This window comes from Echinococcus granulosus, assembly GCF_000524195.1.
Source record: "Echinococcus granulosus chromosome Unknown EG_S00070, whole genome shotgun sequence".
NCBI classification, from domain to species: domain Eukaryota; kingdom Metazoa; phylum Platyhelminthes; class Cestoda; order Cyclophyllidea; family Taeniidae; genus Echinococcus; species Echinococcus granulosus.
The window spans coordinates 19,982-30,423 of record NW_020170450.1 but is presented as its reverse complement, the minus strand read 5'-3'; the positions used below and the strand labels follow the sequence as shown (position 1 = coordinate 30,423).

At 42.9% G+C, this 10,442-nt stretch overlaps 1 protein-coding gene across 1 annotated transcript; it reads right to left on the bottom strand. All coding sequences in view use genetic code 11, as the record gives it.

Annotated features, from left to right (window-relative positions):
* Positions 1-5,676: 5,676 nt before the first annotated feature.
* On the bottom strand, positions 5,677-8,651 carry EGR_07105 (Ras-related C3 botulinum toxin substrate 2; the record flags this gene model as incomplete). Its single annotated transcript, XM_024496354.1, has 3 exons — positions 5,677-5,829; positions 8,022-8,266; positions 8,474-8,651. The coding sequence occupies 3 exons, from the start codon at positions 8,649-8,651 to the stop codon at positions 5,677-5,679; spliced, it is 576 nt and encodes a 191-aa protein (XP_024349195.1).
* Positions 8,652-10,442: the final 1,791 nt, after the last annotated feature.

Below are 10,442 nucleotides of genomic sequence, written 5' to 3'. Positions count from 1 at the left end.
CCTGATCCTGCAGGCGAGAACACACATTGTACACCGCTATCATAGAAGGCGAGGTGAAATGCTCTCAAATGATCCATAAATAAATCAGTAAATTGCTATTAATATATCTCATTTTCTTAATTGAATAGTCGACGTTTCAAACGCCAAGAAAACCAGGTGTCTGGAACTCGCGTATCCATGTCGAAAATAGATGATCATCTAATTGAGGCGAATTCAACTTCAATCGCTTAATTAATTTCCTCGAAATTTGATTGGTTCGGGGTGAGAAAAAAACTGACATCCTATTGGTGTTTCTTCTTTAGGAGTTATTACTTCGCTCTTTTTTTTTAAGGCGGCAAGTTTCTCACACTTTGCTTCCACTTTAGCGGGTCAGCGTTAAAATGACATCATGGGTGCAATTGTGTGTAAAATAACGCGAATTTTTTCATCTCTCCTATGACCTGAAGCATCTAGCTCCTTTTTTAAGTGATGATTGAGCAAATTAGCAAAAGAAAACAGCAATTTTGAGTAACTTTATTTGAATTTAATAAAAGACTGGCAATGCAATAACTCAAATTGGTTGTTTCAAGTCAGCCATTTATCTAGAAACCGGCTGTAGTGCTGAGCATGAGCTGGACGAGTTTCATGAGGGAGTGATATTTTGAACTCGACATCACGCCGACGAGCAGAATTTGGTCACTTGACGGTTCGACGATGCCACGGTTTGAAAAGCCTTAAATCGCATAAGGCAGAACGACAGGCTGATTACAAATGGTTACCAAAGGGGACAAAGCAATAGGCCGTGAAGACGAGATTAAGTCCTTCATGTTGTAGACTTGTTTACGTCACAAGGACGCGCTGACCGATTGTTGTGGTCTTGGCTAGCCGAACTATTCGGTAGCGTCTCACAACCACCACTTTGCAGCACCAAATGCACTTAAGCAGCAGGTGTAGCCTTCAACCAATCAGATTTGCTCTTCGTTGGTCACATTTGAATTAAATACACCGCTGACTGGTCGACTAGGTGGTCAAATGAAAAAATAAACAAATCAAGGTTAACATAAGGCAGTTGGGTATAAATGGGTATTTTGAGAACCAATGACTGTAATACGTTGGTTGTTTACCCCCCGTTCTTGATAAAGAGCCACTTTGATTCGCCATCATTGTGCCTTCGATGGTTAGGATGGTCTCGGGGCCCCAAATGTAGGGCGAACCCGATCCCCAAAACGGTGGTTATCCTGATTTCTACCGCTGGAGCGGAGGAAGTGCACGTGATGCGGATGGGAGGATCAGTGACCAGCCATGACAGAAGGGCTGCAAATGATGTCTACCTTCGGCAACTACCCCAGTCCCGTGGTCGGCAGAAAAGCTATGCACAAAGGAAGCACGAATAGTCGCGAATCATTTGGAACAGTTTCATTATGGAATTGCCTACCATACCTGCATGAAGATGGAACCCAGATAGACTGATATGAATGGGCAGCTTTGAAATGAGAACAAAGTTGCAAGGAGAAATAGGAAAGAAACCCCACCTCCACGAAACTCTGTTCAAACCCGTCCTTTGTTACATGACTCTGCTTTTGGGCCAGTGTTCCTACGACTAGCTGTGGGCACGCATGGTAGTTAGCACATTCCCTTGTCCCCGAATCTAGGTCCCATATAGGATGGAACTCCAGACCTAGTGGGATTGTCAAGAGGGATCAGTGACGCTGCGGTTAAGTGTCGCCTCAGTTGAATGGATATTCGATGACTAGCACGGTTGGCTTGTGAGTGTCAACTTACAGCGACAATTGCATCGTTGTGATGGCCGTTGTGGGACGTTGAACAAAAGACTCACCGAGGACGACATTCGAAAGAGGAGAGAAGCCACGTAAAACGTTAATTGCTTGTTTAACTATCGGTTTTGGTAAAGGGGCCACTTTGGCTCTCCGCCACTGTACATTCGCCGAATGGGTTGACTTCTGGGTTATGCCAGTAACCCCTTGCTCTTCTGCATGTTGAGAATACATGTCCTACCCGAGTACGTTATCTTCAATCGCCTTCAGGGGAATCCCGAGGCACTACAATAACATCCACTCAAGTTACACAAATCCGTAGTTTTAATGCAAGAATTAGTTACGCTGCGCTTTTGTTAAATTAATAATTTGACTCAATAAACAATTTTTATCGTGTAATCACCTTCCTCATATCAGAAAGTGCCCAATTAGTAATGCCAAATAACTGGCAGCGCTGCCATGTCCACTTAACTAATCGATTTGGTGATGTCACCTTTTCTCCTCGTCTAACCAATCACGTGACGCTGCCAGCGTTTGGACCCGCACTGTGTCGGCATGGTGACTCATCCAACCTATGCCAATTTGTGTCGGTGTGTGTGTGCATCGGTACGCCAGGCTTACATAGGCCTCGCGTTTCTGGCATTGGGGGAGGCAGGATTTGATGAAAGTGGGAGAGAGACCCTTCCACTGTTCCTAGAAGAATCGACGAATGGACGTATCCTGAACCGTTAAACGAAATGGATGAGCGGATCTGAGATGGATGGGCACAGATGCAGGTGGATGCAGAAATTAGGGGGTGGCAAATAGATAACTGTGGAATAGATGGAAGGGTGGATGGATGAACGGACAGACGACAAGCGGCCGAAGAATGAATCCCGGAGTCGATGGACCGGGAGGGGATAAACAAATAGCTCTCAGATAGATGAATGCATGCTCTTGCATTGGCAGTACAAGGACGGAGATAGTGGGGATGAAGGCGGGATTTGTGGAGACACGTTGGATAAATGGATGGATGGGTGGATATATTGATTTTGGACGAAGAAATGTGTCGAGGAGAGATGAGTGAATGCGAGTTTGTTGATCAATTAATCGGTGAATAAAATTGCGTTTCGATGGTTAAACAGAGCTGCAGTGGCTCAAGGAAGGATGATTTAGCGGAAGGACTGATTGACGATATAGCAAATTCGATGGAAGGAGAGAACTTGGCTGCGATTAGTCGAATGCCCTTGTTATTTAATTTGACAAAAGACCTAACTATTCAATTTCCGACTTGACAGATGAATGCATAATGCGGAAGAAGAGCCAACGGACAGGTGACTAGCCATCCCGCGCGGATGGATGGATGTATGGTTGAATCAAATTTGGAAATAACGGCTAGACGGGCTGTCAAATGGACGGCCGGATGACGCCTGACCGAATCAGCGGAGAGCGTTGACGGGAAGGTACCTCAATACAGGCGAAAGAATGCTGGTCGAATGCCTTGAAACCCAGATGCTCCGATACGAGTCAACGAATGAAAGATATGATCGACTACTTGTCAACACCTTCAAGTGGAAGTACAATGGACGGACAGATAGTTGGATTGACGTGTACATTCGTCGAAATTAAGGAGCAGAGGAAGCGAAGGACCTACTTCAAGAAAGTCACTTGTACCTTGAACCCTTTCACCAAACGGTGCACAAAATTCGTGTGCAAGTTACCGATCAAAGTTGTAAAAAAAAGTAGTCAATTCACATACCACAATTTGTCACTGGTGGGGTCACGGAGATATCGAAAATTATTTCATTTACCAGAGGTGTTCCACTGGAGCTTGGAAACATTTGTAGGTAAAGCTTGAATCTCCATTACCAGGCCATTCAGAACGCGCCAGACCATACATCCTGACCGGTCGACCTACGTGCTCAGTGACTGCTATGATGTGGTCTGAGAGAGGAACCACCACGGCCTCGCCTGGATTGCCACTAGCCGTTGTGCGGACGCCTTTGAATTTCAACCGTCCTGTAGGTGAGCCCTTCCGACCCGGATGCGAGCATCCAAGGTTTCCGATCCTATGCCTTTGTTCGTGTGAGACAAACTTGATTGACAATGTCTGGATTGAACCTGTCCACGACGTCACACTTATCACCGGTTGAGGGCAAAGACGTCTCTCGCCTCGTCACGATGAAAGCAGCTGATTTTACAATCCACTATGCCTAATTCAGGGAGGCAGAATATCTAGACCTTAAAGAGAGTTGTGAGGTTTCAAATTGAGGAGGAGTTGCTAATGTGCCTTACGGCAAGACTCGGCTTCTGTTCACCTACCTTGTATGATGTGGAAGCGGACGTTCGACGGTTTTCATGATCTTGTCAACCTTTACTCCATTTACCCAACTCAACTCATTCGAACCCCTTCAAAGAACCATCTTAGAGAAATGTGGAAGGCGAGAATGAGACGGTACTCCTTCCCATGCACATCTTCTCATAACTAAGTTTTGAGGTAATAGACTCTCCCGACTGTCTGACTAGTCGCGTCTAGTTTGAGTACGAAGAATCTCTACAACCTTGAGACCGAGTTAAACCCTCCATTGTAAAACCGACAAGCTCAAATCACATTCACCAGATTCAACAGACCCTCGGTGACGGCTCAAGATGTGGCAACAGAGTAGAGGACATTACAAGTACTGCAGAAGTAGGCAGACGCACTTTTGTGGTTCATGCTGGATACAAAAAACCACATTAAACGAGGCATCGAAAGGCTGCATGGAATCTCTTCAATAGAGGACGACTATTCTGGAGGAGCCGAAACGAAGGGCGACAACGATCTATGATGCCGCTTTCCGTCTGCTGCAATCCAACCGTCACGACTCCATAACAGAGGTCCACAATGTCTTGTCTTGTCGCTTTCAAGAACAACTCAACCATCGGCATTACTGGTGGTGTTTGGAACCACTCTAGTCTTTCCATGCTACCTTCAAGACGTTGCCAATGAACGCAGTTGGTAAAAAACCTCATTGTTCCAGAGGAATCCTCCCGGTGGGGAACGCAGTGTACCCAGGCATTCAACACTTCAAAAACATCTCTAGGTCAAACATATTCTTGCCTCTGGTCTTCCAGTTCAGTGGAGTGAAGTGCTTGCATAAATCACAACAAGAGTCAACCATAAAGAGGAATAGAGACTATAAGAAATGCTGTGGATGCATTAAGCGTGCATGAAAAAGCTCTAACCGTCTGCAGTGCGTCTGTGCTCATGCTAGCCCTCCATTCCAGATTGTATCCATGGATTCCATGCTCAAAGCGAAGACAGCGGATCAGAAAATTTCGGCCAAGTAATCCTCAAACCACGGCATATCAGCCAATCAAAGATCAAGGGAGAGTCCCACGTGAGAACTTTCCCCAATAACACTGCAAGTCCAATCAAATTCAATACCAGCACATTGAGAAGAGAGAGAGAGACGTAGAGATGCGTCTAGCGACAATTTCTTCGATTCAGTCACTCATTCGTTCCTCATTCATTCAGTCAGTCAGAATAAAAGAGGAGCTAGGGCAAAGTGGGGTGAAGTGGGCGAGTGGGAGAGTAAGACAATAGCCGCTTAGAAAAAAAAGGAAAAAAAACCAAGAGAAGAAGAGACGGAGAAACGCAAACACACGCGAAGAGGGCGAGAGGGAGAAAAACACACCGAGAAGATAAAGGAAGAATAACCTAGAGAGGGAGCGAGGGCGGGATAGAGCTCAAGCGCATACTGTACACAGTTTCTTTCCTTTTCACTTAACTGGATGTGCGGCTAGGGGGCGTGTGTAGATGTGTTAAGATGTTATAAGGTGGACAAAAACCGACAAGAAATCGATAATCATGAGGCGGAACGGAGCATCTTTTGTCCTCATTTTCTTTTTGAAGCGGGGAAAATGGAGAGGAAAAGGGCAGAACGGGAGGGGGACGTTCGCTTCAAACAAGACTGCAGCTGCGTTTGTTGAGCTTGGTGTGTGGAATTAGAACTGCCCGAATGGCCTCATCAAAGACGGCTTTCAGGCCGGTTTGGGTGAGGGCGGAGCATTCCAGATAGCGGATGGCATTGATCTCCTTAGCGAGAGCCAGTCCCTAAGGCGGGAAAAAGGTGGTTGGAGTGGCGACGATGAAAAGAGGTCGTCACTGGAACGACTTCCCAGGTGTTAGTGACTTGAAAAAAAGCGGCAAGGCAAGTGGCACCGTCGAACGTTAAAATATGAAACAAACGCCTACCAAAGCACCGTCTTGACAGAGCGATTGTTTGCGAATGAGTAAACTCAAGTCCGTGTTTTGTAAGCTGCTTCACAAACAACTGGAATGTGAGTCACCAAGCATGCAAGGACGATGTACCCACCCTCCGCAATTCTGACTCAGCATCAAGATTTTCGAAAAAGTGCTACAACCTTTCAATGCCATTGAAAAAATACGGAAAAGCAGCACATGGAACAAGAAGCCTTTGTAGTTCTTTTTTTCTTAAAACGAAGGTGTAAGAGTTTAAAAAATGGAATCTTGAAACAACCAAATTAAACCAGATTCCCTTTATGAAGAAAAATACGCTTGTGAACAGCAAAAGCTATTTTGCCTTAACCCTTCCCTCCGAAAGCAAAACAGATAGCAAAATGTGAAGCGCCTTGCGTTTTCATAAAAAGCATGATTATTTTACAAGTTCCAAGGCAAAGGTATAATCCCAAGCCATCGGCTGTACAAAGGAGATTAAGCGTGACGATGGTCGGGAATCCAGTTAACCATGGTTCTGATAAAATAGCAAAACGGTAGTTTTATCCGCGAAAACGAGTCAATGTCTTGGAAACCGGACGGTTGAATTTAGGGTAGGAAATCAGAGAAAACGATGAAGACAAGTTCGGCTCCAGTAGTGACCAAAAAAGAGCGAAAATCAAGAGAAAAATGATGCAGGGACAATTACCCCCCTTAAGGCGCACCTTAGCCATGTGCGTAACCGGTTGGATAACTGGCATCTGACGCACGCTAACACATGCTGATCTAAGAAGGAACCGCCACTTACAGAAACCTTAATAATATGACATGATAGTACAAATAAGCTTTTCAATCTAATATCCTGAGCTTTCAGGTGCATTAATGAGCAAATGCTAAAGTAATGTGGAAAATTTAAAGAATCAGACAATTTGGCGCGGAATTGTAGTTTTATTAAGGGCCATTACTTCCAAAAACCAACATCAATGGGAACAACAATCCGCGAGGCTAACAAACTGAAAAAATGAAATTGAGCAGAGTTCCTAGCAAATATAGAGAAGTTTGACAACCTCACTCGCTCAAAAGAACAAATACGCGTTGCTCTGAAGTCGCATGCAGAAATAATTTAGCAGACACAAATAGCAAAAACTTGAACTACGCATAACATGGAAATCCCAGTGACACCCGAGAAGACGGAATACTCTCAGCTGGCCAAGCAAAAAACTGAACTACATTTGATGAAATAGATCGTAGCGCCTACAGCAGACTATGAATGCTAAAAAAGCCGCGTCGGAAGGGTTGACGTCAGTCCTACTTGCCAGAGTATATTACCAGGCCGGAAGGGAAAACACATGAAGACAGATCGCCAAATCAAAAAGAGCACTTGTATGAATTCTATTGACGGTTCTAAAAGCTTAATGCTAAGAGGCTGTTTGCATGGAGAAGTGAAGAGCCAAATTCACAAAAAAATATGCTACCAAACATCTTACATCGACAAGAGTGAAAAGAGCAATTAAATGACACTAACAATGAATACCACACAACAACCCACAAACATAATTTCATCACTTAATTTCGAAAAGTAACTACATCTGCTGAACAATATATAACAAGATCCATAAATGATTAAAAAGCGATAAAAGGGCTGATAAGAGGTGACGAAATTACAAAAACGTGTAAAAACACGAAAGCCCCACATAATAATCACATGATGAAGCTAAAATACATTGGACTTTGATGTGAAGGAATGTACCAAAGATCGTAGTTAATGCTAGACCTTGTTCAACGAATGAAAAGATAGAAATAGGGTAAATTACTGATTAACACTGGCCAACTTCATCCCGACCAGAAAGTCCATTTTTTCCCAACCACAAGCGGAGTCATTCTCGAAATCTTGAAGCAGTGCAAGGCCTTTTTTAAGCATCTGTCGATGTACCCACACGACAACTAGCACAAATAAATAAAGCACACACGCCTGACGCAATCCGAGTTGGATGACCAAACAGTGGAGCGACGAAATTAGAACCCGAAAGAATAAACAAACACACATAAGAAAATACACAAAAAGCTACCTGAGGGTAAGTGATGGGAGCCAGTTTGTGCCCCTTTAGTTTTTCCAACGTCTCCCTATCGTCACGGAGATCCAATTTAGTTCCAACGAGAATGACGGGAGTTTTGGGACAATGATGTCTTACTTCAGGTACCCACTTGGCCCGCACGTTTTCAAACGACGCTGGACTGACCACGGAAAAGCAGATCAAGAAAACGTCGGTCTGTGGATACGACAGAGGTCGCAACCTGTCATAATCTTCCTGACCTAATAACATTTTGAAAAAAAGCTAAAACCCATGTCACAAATAACGTGTCAAAGCATTTTGCGCAAGCCATACACATTATCCAAGGCATAAATCAGTGAAGCGCATGAAATTGGTTCATGCAGTCGAAGTAGATAAAGGCCGGAAGATTACGAAACGGACAAAGACAGGTGATTTCCAAAACAATAACAAGTAAGCAGAAAACAAACCCGCGGTATCCCAGAGAGCCAAGTTGATAGGCTTCTTGTCCACCATAACATTGGCTGAATAATTGTCAAATACAGTGGGAATATATTCGCCGGGGAAAGCGTTGGAAGTGTAACTAATAAGCAGGCAGGTTTTACCCACTGCGCCGTCTCCAACAACAACACATTTAATCGCTTGCATCTTATCCTACTTAGGACTATGTTGACCGAAATAGACAAGGAAACAACTGCAGACGTACAATAAATAAGGCCTTAACGAAAGAGGTCAGGCCCTAGAACAATCCACAGAACCCGCCAATCGCTTATTGACCAATTAAAACGAAACCATCCATGGAAATGTAATGCATCTAGTTTGCTCTAGTAAAAATGTAGTTTAGGTGAAATTTTGCATAAAACATAATAACGATTTCTAATTGTTGTTAAAAAGTATAAAAAATTGAAATTCTGGTTAACTTGTCACACTTGGATAATGTGAAAACTGCAAAATTGGCAAACTAATGATGAACTGCACAAATTCCCATCTGAACTTTATGTGAATATTTTTCGCTAGTGCTATGCAAAAAGATGAAAACTCAATCCATGCAGTCTTTGCATGCACGTTTTCAGTTATTCAAAAATTTATGTAAATGCCTCTGTTTTGATCAAATATTTGTAGAAGACAAGTAAACCCTGATTTTTCCTAGCATTTTTGCTCACTTTTTGCAAAAGTCTCTTTCTGAAATTTTTAAATCTATCTTTCCAATATTGCACCGGTACTGATCAACAATTCGCACCTTTTCGCTTTTCCACCTCTAGCCTCATATCTTTGCATCACGTAGGCCGCTTGGCTGTAGACGTCTTGTGCTGGAGTGACTGTGCATTTTACGATTACTCAAAGTGCATGGAAAACTGGATTTCGTCTTCCCTATGAGATTCGATGATATCTGCTTAGTCATGAGGCTTCTCCGTTCTCTCCACTCGGCACCATTCAAAAAATGTATTGCATCATTTTAATCCCTAATTTTTTCTTACTTGCTTCTTATTTTCCTCTTTAATTTGTTTTCTTAGAAATCAAGTGACTTGAATTCATCCAAATACTTACTTAGTACTCTCAATAGCATTATTCACTTTTAAGCACAGTAGTCAAGTAGTGAGCAAGACCTCTTCACCAAGCTATTCGAAGTATAATTAAGGTAAACGGATGAACATAAGCATGCACCAAACATGTTAATTTTCGAGAAGCAGTCATTTTGCTTTTACAATGGTCCATAATTTATTTCATAATTTAGTGCTTACCAGTCAATCTCGCCACTGGTGCTACTGCCTCAACATATTTGGTCTAATAAAGGTGTAGAGCACCCTTGCAAAATTATGTAGTATTCCACTTAAATAGCATGATTGGTAGCACACCGCTGTGGCTCGGTCTGAATTTGAACGCCAAAGAATAATTGCATTCAAGAGAACTACTACATCCTGCGTCATAGTGTGTAAATTTAACGCTACATTTTGCAAATCCAAGTGAATAAATCCAATCAGACTAAATATTTGCAAACACATGATAACTGAATACTGTAAGGGTTGGGGACTAAAGTAAGGTGTGCACTTGTCACGTACTGTCAACCACCTTTATTGGGTTGGTTTGATAACCTTATTCCATGGAATTCAGTCGATCAGTTAAAGATTTTTGCATGTTTCTGATATTAAAGGAAATTTCTAGGACTAAAAATTAAGATAGAGAAATGATGGCGTGAAATGTGTTACTCGGTAGTTTCCAAATGCATTTAATTGCTTTGGGTCATTATCATTTGGTTTTCAGGTCTTGGAAAAACGATTTCCATCCTAGCTGAAAATATCAGTTAACCAGAGGATCTTTGGCATTATGGATTTTGAATGGCATCTACATTTCACCTGGACTGGAGGCTACCTAAGAAGGATTATCACATCTTCAACCAAACACAAATCTGATTGACTATTGGTGCATAAAGCGGTTAAA